This window comes from Bos mutus, chromosome 22 (genome assembly GCF_027580195.1).
Source record: "Bos mutus isolate GX-2022 chromosome 22, NWIPB_WYAK_1.1, whole genome shotgun sequence".
NCBI classification, from domain to species: Eukaryota; Metazoa; Chordata; class Mammalia; order Artiodactyla; family Bovidae; genus Bos; species Bos mutus.
The window spans coordinates 61,363,137-61,380,619 of NC_091638.1; the positions used below are offsets into that span (position 1 = coordinate 61,363,137).

Below are 17,483 nucleotides of genomic sequence, written 5' to 3' on the forward strand. Positions count from 1 at the left end.
CAGTGTCTGTCGTTAGACTGTCAGACGGTCATCTGGGGTCCACGGTCAGTTCCTACGTCTCCTCTTGGCTTTGGATTTGGAAAATGTCATTTTTGGGTGACGGCTGCATGGGGACCTCTCCTGCCAGCCCGGCTGGTATCCAGGGCCTCCACCTCCTGGGGTCCAGTAGTGAGCGGGTTAGAGCGAGCTCCCTGTTCATACAAGTGCCCTGAGAACGTGCCCTCTGATGTCTGTTGAGGAAGGCGCCGTTTTCAGAGCTGTGTTTCCTCTCTTGTCCCCGTTGGGGGGGCTCCCAACCACCGCGGGCTTTGTGGCTGCTGCGTCGGGAGGCAGCCTGGAGAGCAGGCCCCACCCTGGATGCTGGTCCGGCGATGTGGCCAGCTGCTCACACTGTCCGGCGGCCCCAGTGAGGATGCGCCCGGGGTAGAGGTGCTGCGTGCTCGTGCGTGGCAGCCTGGGGCCAGGGTGGTTTGTTTATGTATGGCGCCGGGATGCTTGTGTGTGAGCCCTGGCGCTCTACGTGTGGGGGCACTCACCTGACCCCGGGCCCACTGTGAAGCCTGTGCTCACGCCTGGCCCTGGGCTTGGGGCCCGTCACAGTCAGGACCTCCCACCCCAGACCTGGCGCCGGCTCTGCAGAGGTGCCCAGGGTGGTCCTGGGGACGGAGTTCTTGTGTGTCCCCAGGGCTCAGGTGGTCTGATGGGGGCGGGGGAGGTGAGGCAGGAGGGCAGAGAAGGGCCGGGGTCCCTCCTGCGTGGGATTCTCGTCCCAGGGCTTCTGCCTCCAAACTCAGAGGGGAGGCCCCACCTTGAAGTGGCGCTGAGATATCTGGGTTTTATTGGGGAACCTGTTATGCCTTTCATTTCCGTGTAGCATCAGCTGGAATCCCTTTTGCTTAGGGTTGCACGTCCCCCCTGGAGGTGGTTTTGTTTGGGACTGTCCGGGGGGCTCGGCTCCTGTGGCTCCGGGATGCTTGTCTGTGCATCTGTGGAGGTGTCTGCAGGCTGCCTGTCCCCTGGGCTTTGGGCTGGCAGGGGAGCCCAGAGCTGCCCCGCCATGGTCTGCAGCACTTTGAGCAGCTGTAACCTGTGCAGACTGTGCACCAGGCCAGGTCCTTGGGGAGGGTCTCCCCGCGTCCTCAGAAGAGGGCCAGGTCACCGGTGTAGGGAGTGACTCCAGTGTTGCCAGGTGGAGGCCCTGCAAGGGGTCTGGGGAGGGAGCTGGCATCCTGGGGGATCTCCTCAAGGAACCACCTAGCTTTTGTGTGTTCACATTTGACTTAGTGGGACAAAAGGGCTTTTCTACCTTAGAAAGCATTTGAACTGTTCTTCAGAAACCAGTGGTAGACGTCTTGCAGCAGGTGGTGGGGTCCACAGGGGCTCAGGGCCCCCGGGAGCAGCCCCTGAGCTGGTGGGCAGGCTCCCAGCAACCACAGCAACCTGGCTGGTGGGCGGGGATGCCTGTGACTTGTCCCCCAGACTCCCCAGCCGCACCGAAGCTTCTGCTGATCCTTCCCCACCGGTCCTCTGGGCCCTCCCTTCTCCTGGGGATTCCAGCCTGGCCTGTTCTGCATCTGACGCCACCCTGCCCACCAGCCCACTTCCTACTGTGGCTGGGCCTTCGCGAGCTGCCGCCCGTGAGTCCTCAGGCCTCCCAGACCCACGGCCTCTCTGCACACGTGTGTTCTGTGACACTTCCTTGTCTTCATGTGGAATCCATACGTGAGATCATCTGCCTACACATGTAGTTGTCTAAGAAGTGCAGTGCAGTGTTCCAGATGTTAAAGGGAGATAAGTAGTAACTTGTGCTGAGGTCGTGGTTTCATCCAGGATGTCACCTAGAGCTGGACATCCTGGGGTGTGAAGTCAAGAGGGCTTTAGGAAGCGTTTCTGTGAACAAAGCTAGTGGAGGTCATGAAATTCCAGCTAAGCTGTTTTGAATCCTGAAAGATGATGCTGTTAATGCGCTGTACTCAGTATGCCAGCAAGTTTGGAAAATTCAGCAGTGGCCACAGGACTGGAAAAGGTGAGTTTTTATTCCAGTCCCTAAGAAGTTCTATGCCAAAGAATGTTCAAACTGCCTCACAATTGTCATTTCACATGCTAGCAAGATAACGCTCAAAATCCTTCAAGCTTGGTTTCAGCAGAATGTGAACCAAGAACTTTGAGATATAGACGCTGGATTTAGAAAAGGCAGAGGAACCAGAGATGAAATTGCCAACATTTGATCATGGAGAAAGCAAGGGAATTCCAGAGAAACATCTGCTGCTGCATCATTGACTACAGTACAGCTTTTGTGTGGATCACAACAAACCGGAAAATCTCTTAAGGAGGTGGGACTACCAGACCACCTTCCCTGTCTTCTGAGAAATCTGTATACAGGTCAAGAAGCAATAGTTAGAACGACATGGAACAACGAAGTGGTTCCCAATTGGGAAAGGCTGTATATTGTCACCTTGCTTATTTAACTTCTATGCAGAGTACATCATGTGAAATGCTGGGCTGGTTGAATCACAAACTAGAATCAAGATTGCTTGGAGAAATATCAACAACCTCAGATAAGCAGATGATATCACTCTAATGGCACAAAGTGAAGAGGAAGTAAAGAGCGAGCCTCTCGATGAGGGTTAAAGAGGAGAGTGGAAAATGCTGGCTTAAAGCTCAACATTCAAAAACTAGGTGCCATCTCGTCCCATCCTGTGTGTGTGCTGAGTTGCTTCAGTTGTGTCCAACTCTGTGACCCTTTGGACTATTGCCTGTCAAGTTCCTCTGTCGATGGGATTCTCTGGTCCCATCACTTCTTGGCAAGTAGAAGGGGAAAAAGCGGAAGCACAGACAGATTTTATTTTCTTGGGCTCTCAAATCACTGCGGATGGTGACTGCAGCCATGAAATTAAGACACTTGTTCCTCGGAAGAAGAGCTGTGGCAAACCTGGACAGTGTGGTCAACAGCAGAGGCGCTAGCTTGCCGACAAAGCCCCGCGCAGTCAGCGCTGCGGCTCTTCTGGTGATCACGTGCAGATGTGAGGGTTGGACCATAGACACGGAAGGCTGAGCTCCGAAGAACGATGCTTCTGAACTGTGGTGCTGGAGAAGGCTTGAGAATCCCTTGGACTGCAAGGAGATCCAACCAGTCTGTCCTGAAGGAAGTCAGTCCTGAATATTCATTGGAAGGACTGATGCTGACATGGAAGCTCTAATACCTTTTGGCCACCTGATGTGAAGAATTCATTCATTTGAAAAGACCCTGATGCTGGGAAAGATTGAAGGCAGGAGGAGAAGGGGATGACAGGATGAGATGGTTGGATGGCATCACGGACTCAATGGACATGAGTCTGAGTAAACTCTGGGAGTTGGTGATGGACAGGGAGGCCTGATATGCTGCAGCCCGTGCGGTCTTACAGAGTCGGTAACTACTGAGTGACTGAACACCTGCGCATGGTCCCCACGTGTAAGTCCTCAGTATAACCTGAGGGCAGACGGGCTGTTGCCTGGGTTGGGTGCGTCCGCGTGCTGGAGAGACGAGGGGTGGCTCTTAAACATGAGTGCTCCAGAACCAGCGTGGTGCTCACTGCAGGCACGCAGTGACTCCAGGAGGGACTCGGGAGTTGTAAGTGGACGCTGGCCCGCAGGAGGGTCCAAATGAGTTCTCACAGGCCGGGTTCTTGCTTCAACATGACCCTCAGGATCATAAGAACCCTGTGGGCTTCTGGAACTTGTGTGCCCGGGCAGGGGCAGTGCACCCCTGTGCAGCGGGCGAGGGGACGCGTGAGTGACTGTGACGAGCTGCGCGCTGCGTCTCCTGTGGTCTGAGAGGGCCGGAAGGACGTTGTTCTTTGTCTGCTGCCTCATGTCAAAACGTAAAAAGCCAAACAACAAAGCAGTTAAAGAGAGATCTATTCTGCAGAACTTTTATCTGCTTTTTCTCTGTAACACAATAGGACTTAGAGACATTTGAGGGTGCATGCTAATGTGGTTCCTGCTTAGTCATTTCACCTCTTAAGACTCTCTTAGATGCTTGACAGTAACGTGCAGAGCTGTGTTCCTAAAACCAGACGTTGCTTTTTGGCGCTGTGGGTGGTGAGGACACAGGCACTTGCACTGCGTGAAGTCGTGCCCGGCAGCTTCTGCACTGACCTCTTTCCCTGTTTTCCAGTCCACGCCGTCTCCATCGGCAGACCTCCTGGGTCTGGGGGCTGCACCCCCTGTCCCCGCAGGCCCCCCGCCCTCTTCTGGCGGGCTGCTCGTGGATGTCTTCTCAGACTCGCCCTCCGCGGCTGCGCCCCTGGCTCCCGGCTCCGAGGACAACTTTGCCAGGTAGTCTGCCTCCCGTCCCGAGGGGGCCTCCCTCTCTCCTGAGTGTGTCCCAGCCAGGCGGCAGGCGGCAGCCAGCGTCCATCCCTGCAGCCCCTCACCCTGCTGGGCCTGTGCCCTGGACTCCCTGTCTCCAGTTACTGAGGAAGCTGGGACTCCAGGTGGGCGAGGGAGCGGGCCGCCCCAGGGCTCTCGCTGTAGCTCACCCCATCCTCTGCACTGTGCTCCTGGTCCTCCAGTTATGCCCACGGCTGCCCTCCAGGGGCCCAGCTGGTGTTTAAGAAGCGCTCTTCAGTTGCATAGTCGCTGCTTTGTCTCGTGGGATCTGTGCCAACAGACCCTACAGGCCCTTCCTGTGCCGCCTCTGTCCGCTCTCCACTCGTCACCTGTGTGACCGGTGTCCCACATCGGTGTCCCTGCTGTGGGCTGGCGGAGTGCTGCATGGGCTTGCCTTCGCTGGGTTCCCTGAGGCCTCCCTCCCTCCCTGCCCCCAGTGCTTGGTGGGTCCTGTCCCTTCTCGGCTTGCTCTTTGTGCCTCTGTCTCTTGAATCTTACGTCTGGATGAAAGGTGGGCACCCCCCACCAAGAGCAGAGCGGCTGCCCGGCCTCGGTCCTGGGCTGTGGCGGCGGCTGTGGTCTGCAGCCTCCACCCTCTGCCCGCACCGCACGCCACCTGCTTCCTATGTTGCGGGAGTGACTGGGCGGGCAGCCGTGCAGGGCTCCTCCTTGTCTGGCTGTGGCTGAAAACACTTTTTTTTAGATTGAGATGTAGTTGGTTGGTTTATAGCGTCATGTCAGTGACTCACAGCTTCTGTAGACTCCAGAACACCGGCTGTCTAACCCGAGCGCAGGGCGCGTCCGGATCGCTTCCTGTGCGCCCCTGTCTGCACCTCCCCACCCCCACCCCGGCTTCCCTTCCACTTTCTTCTCCCCTCTGGTAACCGCTGGTGTCTCCTCTGTCTGTGAGTCTGCTTCTGTTGGTTACATTCGTTTAGTTCTTCGGTTCCACGTGTGAATGGTGACACACAGTCTCTGTCGCTCTGGTTCATTTCTCTTCCCATAATGCCCTCCGGCCCACCCATGTTGTCACACGTGACAGTTTCATTCTTTTCCGTGGCTGAGTAGTACTGTGTCACGTATGTGTGTGCGTGCGTGTGTACGTGTGTATACACACACACACCCCACGTCGGTATCCACTCACCCACTGACGGACCCTTGGGTGGCTTCCGTATCTTGCTGTTGTGAACGGTGCCGTGCTGACTGTGGGGCACGTGGACGGGCGTTCACCCTGGACTGGGATTGCTGAGCCATGTGGTCGTCCTGGGTGGGGAAGACCCCCTGAAGAAGGGAATGGCAGCCCACTCCACTGTTCTTGCCTGGAGAATCCCATGGACAGAGGAGCCTGGCGGGCTACAGCCCATGGGGTCACAGAGTTGGGCACGACTCTGCGACTGGCCCTTCCCCTTTCTCGGCAGCCCTAGCGTTGTTCTCTGAGGACTTGGTGCCGGGCCCGCGTCTGCAGCAGCTCTCACCCGCCAGCAGCGTGCGCGGGCCCTCCCCGCCGTGTGCTCACTGACACGTGTCTCTGTCCGTGGTGACGGCTGTTCTGACCTGTGTGAGGTGACACCTTATTGTTCTGGTCCCCATCTCCCTGATGGTTAGTGATGTTGACCATCTTTTCACCTGCCTGTGGCCATCTGTATGTCTTCTTTGGAAAAGTGTCGGTTCAGGTCCTCTGCCCTTTTTTTAATTGGGTGGCTTGGTTGCTGTGATTTGAGCTGCATGAGCTGTCTGTATGGTTGGAGGTTAACCCTGCGCTGGTTCTGCCGTTTGCAGATGTTTTCTCCCGTTCAGTGGGTTTTGCTGATGGTTCTCTACCGTGTGAAAGCTTTTAATTAGATCCCATTTGTTTTTGCATTTGTTTCCTTTGCCCCAAGCTGATCCAGGGAAATACCTCCTGTGATGTATGTGAAAGAGCGCTCTGCCCATGTTCTCTCCTAGGAGTTCAGTGGTCTCAGGTCTCACGTTCAGGTCTTTCACCTGCTTCAAGTTCATTTTGCGTGTGGTGTGAGAAGGTGTTCTGGTTTTGTTGTCTTCCACGGAGCTTTGCCAGCACCAGGGGCCAGGGGAGCAGGGGAGGGCCGGGCGGTGCGGGGGTGTGTGGGGGTGCCTGTGTCAGTGGGGAGCCGCGGGCAGGTGAGCAGCACTGTCACGGAAAGCAGGCTGACCCGCCACTGAGGGCCCCGCTCGACTCACCTCCTGTCTGCGGGGGCGCTTGCAGCAGTGCCCATTGGAATGTCGCCTGCTTTTCTCGTTCTGTCCCAGAGAAGGTTTCCAGCCTTCGTGTTCCTTAAACCCCTTTTCAGAACTTACCTTGGTATTTTCACTGGGTGACTTTGAGTGACTCACACGCTGTTCCTTGTCCCCAGGTTTGTCTGTAAAAATAACGGTGTGTTGTTTGAAAACCAGCTGCTTCAGATCGGACTGAAGTCTGAGTTTCGGCAGAATTTAGGTATGCGTTTTACTTCTTTAATGAAAACGTCTCTTTTAAGGGTCTAGTTTCCAGAATATATAAAGGATTCCAAGTCAAAAACAGGGAAAGAACCAGATGAAAAAATGGGCAAAAGTCTTGAATAGACATTTCTTTGAGGAAGACATTCAGGTGTCCAGAAGCGCTAGACAAGGTGCCTGCATCACTAACAACCTGGGGATGTGGTGAGGCCACACTGAGGTGTGTTCACACCCGCAGCGGCTGCCGTGAGCGCAGAGCCAGCGCCGGCGGCCGGGAGGGACCGGAGCCCCGCGCGCTGTTGGTAGGCCTGTCAGCGGGGCGGCTGTTGCGGAAACAGTGGAGGTTTCTTACAAGATTAAAAGTGGGATCACCGTATACGTGACCTAGCCTTTCCTCTTCTGGGTGTTTACCCAAAAGATGTGACAAGAAAGCAGGGCTGAGCATACACTTGCACACCCACATTCGCAGCAGCATCACGCACAGTCGCCAAAAGGCGGAGACAGCCCCAGTGCCCACCCCGATGAGTGCATACACCGAATGTGGGGTAAACCCACCACGGGTGTTACTCAGCCTTACAGGGGAAGGAAACCCTGACACAGGCTGCAGCGTGGATGACCCTTGAGGACGTGATGCTCAGAGAAATAATCCAGGCACAGAAGGACAGATGCTGTCTGACTTCCCCCAGAAGAGGTCCCTGGAGGGGTCTCATCCATAGACACAGGAAGTAGACTGGGGGCCGGGGGCTGAGGCCGTGTGGGGAGGGGAGTGAGTGTCCAGTGGGGATGGCGTGTCCGTTTGGGAAGATGAACAGATTTCTGGGGATGATGGTGGGGAAGGTAACACAGCCAGGGGAATGTTCTAGTGTCCCAAGCTGTGCGACTGGAAATGGTTAGATGGTAAATTGCAGGGTATGTATATTTTACCACACTTGTTAAAAAAGCTGTTTTTGCTCCCCCCATATCCCCCCCAAAATTACACACGCTGACTGTTGGGATAGCCCTCTCCCTGTACCCTCCTGGAGCCTGTCCTGGAAGTGAGTGGGGAGTAAGCAGGGAGGAGGCGGTGTGTCTGCCCCGCAGGGACCCCGACTCTTCTCACTGAAACTCAGAACTTCGCGTGGAGCTTAGGCGTTAACTCTGGGCTGCCGTGGGGTCAGCCAGGCGCTCGGTGTTCCTTACACCGTGGGGGAGCCATGCACACCTGCGTGTGCTCTAGGAGGTGTGAGGTCATGTTCCATCCTGGACTCCACGGGCGCAGACGTTCACGGAGGCCTGCGTGACATCTTCTGCTCTGATGGCACAGGGCTCCCCACGCTACGGCCGAGGGCTCGGGGTGCAGTCGGGGTGGGGTGGGGGCTCTGCTTTCCCCCTGCAGCTCAGGGGCTGTGATGCGCCCTGTGAACAAGCTGCTCTGCTTCCTTCCAGGTCGGATGTTCATATTTTATGGTAACAAGACCTCCACACAGTTCCTGAATTTTACTCCGACACTTATCTGTTCGGACGACCTCCAGGCCAATATCCTTGGTCCTGTTGCCCCTCGGGCCACAGGCAGAGTGGGTGGGAGGATGGACTGGGAGGACGGACGCTCCTGGGGCTGGTCCTGCAGCTTCAGGGTCTCTGACTGCTCTCAGGCTGTGTGTCCATAACCCTGAGAACTGTCTGCAGGCGCGCTCCAGCCTCTTGTCCCTAGAGGAGTCCCCAGGCAGAGCCAGGGCTGGGGCACCGGGACCCGCTGCAGTCGCAGACAGCCCTGGCGGACAGCAAGGCTGGGCATGAGCGCCTCCCGTCCGTCAGCCTCGCCATGTAGGGGTCTGTCTGGGAGGATGGACTCCCAGATAGTGAGGGGTGGGCGGCCGAACTTGACCGCCAAGGACACCACCTTCTTTGGAGAAACTGTGTGAAGCAGGAACCTCCTCACCTCAGACCAGATCTATTTTTCAGTGAGTTCAGTTGTGTCTGACTCTCTGCGACCCCGTGGAGTGGAGCACGCCAGGCTTCCCTGTCCACCACCAACTCCCAGAGCTTGTTCAAACTCATGTCCATTGAGTTGGTGATGCCATCCAACCATCTCATCTTCTGTTGTGCCCTTCTCCTCCTAAGATCTATTTTTAAGATAAACACCTTTCAAACGTAGACTGTTGATGCTCAGTGTTTGTGGCTAGCCGTTAAAGACAGCATGCAGGTTTTGTCTGCAGGCAGGATGAGTGCTCTGTCCTGCTGAGCCCCTCCTGGCGCCCCTATGGCCGCAGGGCTCAGCTGCATTGCCCTCATTCCCTCGGCATCCTTGACTCCCGCACATCTGAGCCTGCAGACCAAGCCCGTGGACCCAACTGTGGATGGGGGCGCACAGGTGCAGCAGGCGGTCAACATTGAGTGTGTGTCCGACTTCATGGAGGCGCCGGTCCTCAACATCCAGTTCAGGTGGGTGTCAGGCCAGGACAGTGCGTGGCTGTAGCTGTCAGTGCCGTGGCGGGGGCCTGCTGCCCGGAGGCCGGCTGCGCAGGAGTGCCGGTGAGGGTCCTCCCTGGGTGCGTGCTCTGTGTCACACGCCCCACACACAGACTGCCTGTCTTTGTAGCATGTTTGTGTTTTTGCTGTGCTCGTTCCTGCTGTTTTTCAGTGACCAGTAGAGTGAGTGACCAGGCTACCCTGTTGGGTATTTGTAACTTTAAATTTTGGAAAAGCACGCTCTGAAACATGAGCTACGTAGAGACCTGAAGACAGTGTACCGTGTAATATCTAGGGAAATAGATGTGCAGAATTTTGTTTCATTCTGTAGGCACTCTTCTTTAGTCATTTTATGGAAAAAAGGAACGACCCACGCAATTTAAACTGACTTGGACTGCTGGGGAACGAGAAGAGGTGGCAACTGTCCGTGGTCATTGTGACCAATCTGGCAGCGTTGGCTGAGGGTGTGTTTCCCAGTGTCCTCGGCTCTCGATGACTGTGTGCTGGAGATGGACAGTCTTCCTGGGGCCCCGGGCCGCCCTTCTGTGCCCCAGGGGTCTCGCACTCAGGATCTGGTCCTGGCCGAGTCTCGGGTTTTCTGCGTATTTGTGGACTCCTCCCAGGGGACCTCTGTGTTGCTCACAGGTACGGGGGAACCTTTCAGAATGTGTCTGTGAAGCTGCCTATCACACTCAACAAGTTTTTCCAGCCCACGGAAATGGCTTCTCAGGATTTCTTCCAGCGCTGGAAGCAGCTGAGCAAGTGAGTGGCAGCTTGTCCGTAGGTGGGCAGGTGGGCGGGGCCCAGGCTGCAGCCCGCTGACAGGATGGCTGCTCTGTCCCCACAGCCCCCAGCAGGAGGTGCAGAGCATCTTCAAGGCCAAGCACCCGATGGACACAGAGGTCACCAAGGCCAAGGTACCGGTGTGGCGATGGACGTTCCCAGGTCGGGGCGTGGCCTGGCCCTCTCAGGAGGCTGGTGTGTGCTCCTCTTGGAGGACGCTCCCCTCTGCCGTCGCTGGTGCCATGGGCTCCTGTTTCTCCCCTTTCTTCCCAGATTATCGGCTTTGGCTCTGCGCTCCTGGAGGAAGTCGACCCTAATCCTGCGAACTTTGTGGGCGCCGGCATCATACACACCAGGACCGCCCAGATTGGGTGCCTGCTGCGTCTGGAGCCCAACCTGCAAGCCCAGGTGCAGCCCTGTGACGTCACTGAACACGCTTGAGTGGTGTTTACTGCAGTGGAGTTTATGCACAGGGAGATGGGCGGGTCCCGGGCTGGTCGTCTGGTGCGCTGCACAGCGGCGCACACCTGCATCACCACCACTGCCGCCCACTGGCGCACGTGACACCCCATCGCTCCACGAAGTTCCTGGGCACCTCGTCGGCCCTGGCCTCCTGGGAGGCCGCGCTCTGCGGCGTGGGGCCCCCGCTTCGGCAGGCGCTTGTTGCTGCCGTGTCCGTGGGGGCCCTGTGGAACGTGTGTCTCCCTGTGGGGAGGGCACTGTTGGCTCGCCCAGCACGCCTGTCCGTGGACGTGCGGCTGCTGCAAACACCGGGTGTCTTTTGTGTGCATGTGGCTTCATTTTTCGTGGGTGCCACCCAGGTGGGCTGGCAGGCTCACGGCGTCCAGGCACCGTCAGCGTTGCTGCCCCACCGCAGTGCGGTCCTGATGCCCAGCAGCTGTGCTTGAAGGCTCCAGTTGGCCCCCATGTACACGAGTGCTTGTTATGTCAAGCTTTTATTTTAGCTGAAAGTGCCTTTGATGCTTGAGTCTGTCAAACTGGGTGCCTTCAGGGAAGGGCTGAGCAGGGCCTTTGGGGGCTGCTCGTCAGGGCCTGGCCCCAAGGTGGTCTGCTGCCCGGAGCGCCCCTACCCCACCACTACCTGCTGTGTTCTCTGTTCCAGATGTACCGACTGACACTGCGGACGAGCAGGGAGACTGTCTCTCAGAGGTTGTGTGAATTGCTGTCAGAACAGTTTTAAAGCAGCAAGGGCGGAGTGTCAGGCTCCCGTCTGTGCATCTCTTCTCGTCTCCACCGCTGTCTTTGTTGCTGAGCTGCAGGTCCGTGCCCTGCCCGGCGTCGCAGCCCCCAGCGCCTCCCAGCCCCGCCCCTCGGCCTCGTCCCTCCTGGGGATGGATTCGGAGCCTGTGTGCCCTTGAGGAAGAGGAGGCTCAGCCTGGACCCAGCCAGCCTGCCGAGTCAGGAAGAAGGGCATGGCTCCCGGGATCAACTCTTACAGAAATCAAAGACAGTTCTGTGGTTAAGTCTGCACATTAAAGGGAAATTAGAAGTTCAAATGAAAGTGGAAAGTTTTTTTTGAAATTCTCTCAGGGTGCCGTGTCTCTTATTGGTAGTTCATCTCTGATGCCCTCAGAGGAGAGGCGGTGTTCTGTCTGCAGGACTAGATCTCGGCTGCTTGGATGGGTGATGGGGAGGCTGCCATGGCTGTGGGTGTATTTGCTAGGGGCCTGGGGGCCTGTGGAGGCTGAGTTCTGCATCTACAAGTTAAGACGGGGTTGTGTTCTCAGTGACTGTCAGGGAAAACTTGTCCTGCCTAGACTGAGTGCGGCTTCCCTCCCCAGCACTGTGTTGTTAAAGGGAGGCTTGTAAGGCCCTCCGACTGAGTCCTGGTGTGCACAGGGGGAGGAGGGTCCCTGGTGGCCCTGGAGGGTGTGTTCCTGGCCTCACGCGTCTTTGAATTCATTTGGGTCATGGTCACCACAGCGGCCCAGGGCTGGGTCCCGGTTGTGATTGCAGGGTGTGGCATGGCTTCTAGAGAATATTCTGGAAGGTGAGCCGTCTCTTCCCTGTGCAGTGTCCCTAACCTGTTGGGGTCACGACTGCAGGCTGAGGTGCCGTGGACCCTGACCGGTGGGTGGGAGCAGGGAGGCCTGTGTGCTGGGGGGCGGGCCTGAGGTGGCAACAGCCCCCACGTGCCTGGCTGTCCATGCCTCACCTGCACCCTGAGGTGCCGAGGTGGGGCCTGTGTCGTTCCCTGGGTTTCCAGGGGAGACCAGGCTGCTCACCGCCCCGTGGGGGCCGCCACATGGGTCGGGAACGTGGCGGCCCTCTGCCGGGTGCAGGTCCTTGGGGAGGCAACTTCCGGGAGTCGCCAAGTGGGTGCTGGGGCCCCACCATACCGCTGATGCCCCACTCAAGGTTCCCACACCTGGCACCCTGCACAGTCCTCCATGTGCAGCCATGGGGCCTGAGGCTATGCGTGAGAGGCAGCTGGTGGCGCCACTCGGCACGGCAGGTGGATGGTGTGGCCGTCCTGCTTTTTGTTCAAGCCCCAGTTTGTGGACTGCCCAGCTCTGGGCTGGTTTCCTCTTAGCCGATGCCCTCCCTCCACCCACCATTCTAGCTGAGTGTCCATCTGCAAAGCAAAAGCAGTGCCGGGGTGCTGATGGGAACGTGTGGTCTCTAGAGGGAAGGGTCCCGTGGGGCCATAAGCGCTGATGACACGGGCCATCATCTGGCCCCAATTCCCGGTCACAGGGCAGGAGCCTCGGTGTGCCCAGATGACGTGCCTTTTGCTCTGCACTTGGACTCAGAATGTGGGTTGAGCCTGCAGGACTCACTGTGCGTGTCGGGGGCCCGCCTTCTAGAGGGTGGGGGTCTAGGGGACAAGTGGGCCCAGGAGTTCCTTCCTGGAGAGTAAGCCTGCTGAGCTCAGGCAGGGCGACCCCCGCCACAGGTGGGGTGCAGGGTCCCTTAAGACGAGGGTGTCACGGGAGAGTGGTCCTGAGCTAGGAGCGGGGCAAGGGCCTGCAGGGGAGGGGAGGGGAGGGCCTGGGGCCACAGCAGTGTCCCTGCTGGGCCCAGACTGATGTTGGGCCAGTCCCGTGGACCAGGAGTGGATCTGGGGGCTCTGAACGCGAGGGCGTGGGAGCCAGCAGGAGTCTTCGTGAGCCTTCGTGCTTCGACCAGTGCGTTTATTTGTCACCCGTTCACCGGGGCTGTGGGGCACAGCGCCTGGTGCCCCCTCCCCAGGGTGAGCTTTGTTGGCAGGCAGCTGGGGTGCTCCTCCCCCTTTGCTTCCCTCTGTGCGCCGTGACCTGTGTCTCTCCCCGATCCTCTGCTCGGGGGCCCGGCCTCCCAGGAGCCCGTTCTGGACGGCCTTCCTTGCTGCTCTCACCCCGGGTCCTGGTCCCAGCAGGCCTGGAGGCTGTGTGCACGAGCCGTGGGCGTGCAGGCAGTGCCCTGTGTGGCCCCGGAGGCCAGCCAGTCCAGTGCAGCCTGCTGGGTCCAGTCGGGTCTGCAGAAGCCCACCTGCACCTCCTTTCTCTCTGGGGGCCCAGGCGAGCCCCCTCGGAGGCTCTCGGAGGCCGCGGCTATGCCTCGGGAGGGGCTGCGGGGCCCAGCGTGTCGGGGCGGTTTTGTGGATGCAGCTCTAGTCTCCGCAGCGCCGGCGGCGGCACGCACAGCTGCTGAACACTTGCACCGTGAGCACCAGCTGCTGCCCCCGCACCGCAGGGTCCGTGCAGGGCAGCACGAGCTGCTCCTCGTAGGAGCTGACGGGGTGGCAGCAGCTGCAGGTGGTGGCCACTTGCATGGTGTTGGTGTTGAAGCTGCAGAGGAGCAGTGGTGGAGCGTGCGTCAGGGCAGCTGCCTCAGGGTGCCCCTCCCGGGCCCTTGGAGAGGTGGGCGCCAGGATCCCAGCCTGGGCCTTCAGGCAGGGGCTGGCTCCCGTTTCTGAGCTCCCCTGCTCCCAGCAGGTGTGGCGCAGACAGGTGTGTGTGTGGGGGCCAGGGTGACCTGACGGGGCGGCACGCTGCTGGGGCTGGGAGCTCTCGGTGGATCTTCCCTAGCTTCTGTGAGAAGTGCCTCTGTTGGGCAGGGCGGGCTCCCAGCCCAGGACCCGGACAGGTGCTGCACAGGGCCGATGGCTCACCTGGCCGAGGAGGTGCACACACCCTCGCAGCGGGTCACTGTGATGTTGGCCGTGCACCCCTGGTAAGTGACTTCTTCCTCAGACACCTTCACGCTGCAGGCCCCTGGGCGTGGAGAGGCAGGCGTCAGACAGCAACCCCGGGGCATGGCCTCTGGGGGCTCCGCACCTGGCCCCCTCGAGAGCAGGAGCTGACGTACCTGGCTCTAGGACGGGGGTTTTTAACCCCTTGTTCTGCGGCACAGTGGGTGGTGCTGGCTCCGCCGAGGGAAGGCTGCCAGCTGCCTGACTGCTTAGATGATCTGAACGGGGCCACTTGGGCACCTGCCCACAGTGGTGTCTCTCCTGGGTCCCCACCCTGGGCCCCGGGCCATCTCCCCTTGTCTGAGCCCCACCAAGGTCAGACCTCACAGCTTTGTGTAGAAACAAAGCCCAACATTAAGTCTCTCGTTGTGTTTTTTCTTACTGAAAACTGGCTGCATTGGATGTCCCTTAAGGTCGAGGGTTTCTCAGAGGGTGAGGCCGATTCCAGCCCTGGCCCTGGTGGAGCCACGCTCAGCCCCCAGCCTCCCTCGCCACCTTCCCTCCCGGCCCAGCACCAACCTGTGGGCAGAGCTGTCTCTGATCTGCTGGTCTCAGTACCTGTGAGAGGGATGGGGTAGGTGTCAGTGTACCCCATGGGAGCAGATGGTATCGCATGAACTCCCGGCAGCGGTCTGTGCTACTGGGGGCGGGCTGGATGTGGACCCGGCTGTGAGCTCTGCCCTGCATCCATTGCAGTGGACAGGCCTGGGTGCCCGTCAGAGAACTGCCAGTGTGGGACTCCAGTGAAAAAGGGAAGACTGCACAGTGGCTCTCCCCTTCCCACCGGCCCCCGTGCGAGGCCTGCCTGTGGCTTCACGCCTTCCTGCCTTGCTTCTCCACTGGAGGTGAGGTGAGAGGCTTGGCAGGGACAGAGCTCGGGGTGCGTCCCCATGGTTCCCATTGCCCCCGCCCTCCTCTGCTCCATCTCCTGCTCCTGCTCTCACCCCACACTCTGGTCTCCTGCTCGACAGGCAGCCTCTCCCTGGTCCTCGTCCCTCAAGAGAGCAGGCTGCCTGTCAGTGCCATCCTGCAGTGGCAGGTGTCCCACTGTGGGAAGCCTGGGGATGCATGCCATGCAAGGGAGAGGCATCCCTGGAGGACAGGGGGCTCGGGCAGGTCTCGAGCAGGAAGGCAGAGCAGAGCTGGAGGCACCTGCAGCACTGAGGCCTGGGCACCCCAGCCACTAGTTCCAGTTCAGCCCCTGGCAAGCACCTGAAGTGAGCTGTGTGTGTGCTTTCTGTAACCTGGGTGAGGCTGGCCAGGCTGGAGTTCACTGACCTGGCCAAGAAAGGCCGAGGAGAGGCCCAGAGGACATGTGAGCAGCATACAGCAGAGGGCAGGATGGAGAGGGGGTGGGGGAGCTGTGGCCCTGTCCTTCCAGACACCCCCAGGACATGGCTGAAGCACCAGAGCTTGGAGACCTGGGGTGGCACGCCAGGGCTGGCCAGAGGCTGCGGCTGCAGCTCCAGCTGGTTGTGCATGACCCCAAGTCTGCTCGTGGTCCTGTGCTGCCCGACCGTCCCTAGGCAGGGCAAGTGATAGCTTTAGAGGGGAGAAACATACACTTGCTGTGAGAGCCGGACCAGCCTCTGTGGGTGTGGGCAAGGCGTGATGGGGTGCAGCAGAGGTTGGGGGAGAGGCAGCACCCACAGGGTCATCAGGAGGTGTGAGGGGACAAGAAAAGGCGGGGATCCAATGGGAGTGGCCCAGAGTGTTGTCCAGAACACACAGACAAGGCTGAGAAGTGTGTCCCGTGGGTCATGAGGTGGCTGCAGAGCTGTCACTCACCTGCAGAGCTGGGAAGAGATGTGACGAGAGAGGAGATGGACTGGCTCTCAGTGGACACAGACCTGGTGGTGGGGAGGGAGGAGCTTCCGTGTGCAGTGATGGAGCTGGCTAGGAACACAGTAGTCTGCAGCCTGGTGGTACTCGGCTGTCTGGTGGTGAGGTTGGTGGCTGGAGAACTTGGGACGGCTGTCACCCCCAGTGTAGAAGACAGGAGGCCGTGGGTGGGGGTTTGGGTGGTGAGAGAGGTGGACTGGGCGGTGGTGGACTGAGAGGATGGGACAGAGGAAGTGGGACTGCTGACCGTGGTCCGGGGTGTAGACAGGATGACCGTACTAACAGTGGGGGCAGGGGACAGGGTGGGAGCTGATGGAGGTGACGGGGAGGCCCTGATGGGTGTGGAGGCGGCTGGGGAAGGGGGGCTGGTTGGCAGGGACGCTGTTTGTGACATGGTCAGAGGTGCAGAGGGCGAGGGACTGTGTGGAGCTGAGCTGACGCTTGGGATGCTGTGTGAAGTGGAGACTGCAGAAGGGGAAGGGGAAGACGATATCAAAGGAGAGGTGTTCGAGGACCCGTGAGGAGGAGGAGAGGAAACAGTGGGCAAGGAGGAGGGGGTCGGGACAGTGGAAGAAGAGGGGTAGTGGGGAAGAGTCGACACAGAAACAGAAGTGGTTAAAGGCCTTTGGCTTGGGTTCAGAGAAGCTGGAGAAGACAATGGAGAGCTGAAGCTAGAGCTTTGTAGTGGTGCTGTGCTGACTGAGCTCTGGGTTTGTGTGGTCCCTGTTGTGGTCTTTGTGAGTGGCAGGGTTGTGGGTGTGGTGCTCCCTATTGTTGTTGTCAGCAGTGGGGATATGGATGTGGGTGCCGTGGATGTGACCGGGACGTGTGTCAATGGCGTTGGGGTGCCAGTAGGCTTTGTGGTGGAGTAGGTAGCATGGGACTCAGTTGGGGTGATGACTTGGTGAGAGGTTGAAGTCACAGATGTTGACACATGGATGGGAAGGGTCTCTGGATGTGATGGGGTGGAATGGGTGGTGGTGGTCCGGAAGGAGGTTCCTGTTGGCAGAACTGTTGTGTGAGAGGTGGTGTGGACAGAAAAGGTGGCACTGGAGTGAGTGGTGAATGGAGTGTGGGGCCCAGTGGGGGCAGCTGTTGTGGTGTGTGTCACGGGTGTTCCAGTGCCTCTACTGGTAGATGGAAGGGAGATAGTACTGAGCAGTGGAGAAGTGGTTACAGGGAGGATGGTTGAAGTAGAATGTGATATTGGGGCTGTGGAGGTTGTTATTGTGCTGACCAAGTTTTGGGCTTGAGTGGTCCCTGTTGTGGTCTTTGTCAGTGGTGGGACTGTAGGTGCAGTGGTCTTTGTCAGTGGTGTGGCTGTGGATGTAGTGGTCTCTGTGGTGGTCTTTGTCAGTGGTGTGGCTATAGGTGTGGTGGACCCTATGGT

At 58.8% G+C, this 17,483-nt stretch overlaps 1 protein-coding gene across 2 annotated transcripts in view; it reads left to right on the plus strand.

The window, feature by feature from the left end:
- Positions 1–11,578, plus strand: part of AP2A2 (adaptor related protein complex 2 subunit alpha 2) — a 67,424-nt gene extending 55,846 nt beyond the window's left edge. For both annotated transcript variants that reach the window (XM_070360509.1, XM_070360510.1), the window contains exons 15-22: positions 4,157–4,317; positions 6,744–6,826; positions 8,251–8,340; positions 9,123–9,246; positions 9,919–10,035; positions 10,121–10,190; positions 10,330–10,464; positions 11,180–11,578. In XM_070360509.1, coding sequence (XP_070216610.1) covers positions 4,157–4,317; positions 6,744–6,826; positions 8,251–8,340; positions 9,123–9,246; positions 9,919–10,035; positions 10,121–10,190; positions 10,330–10,464; positions 11,180–11,257 — 858 coding nt within the window. In that variant the 3' untranslated portion in view covers positions 11,258–11,578. The remainder of the gene's footprint in view (positions 1–4,156; positions 4,318–6,743; positions 6,827–8,250; positions 8,341–9,122; positions 9,247–9,918; positions 10,036–10,120; positions 10,191–10,329; positions 10,465–11,179) is intronic.
- Positions 11,579–17,483: the final 5,905 nt, after the last annotated feature.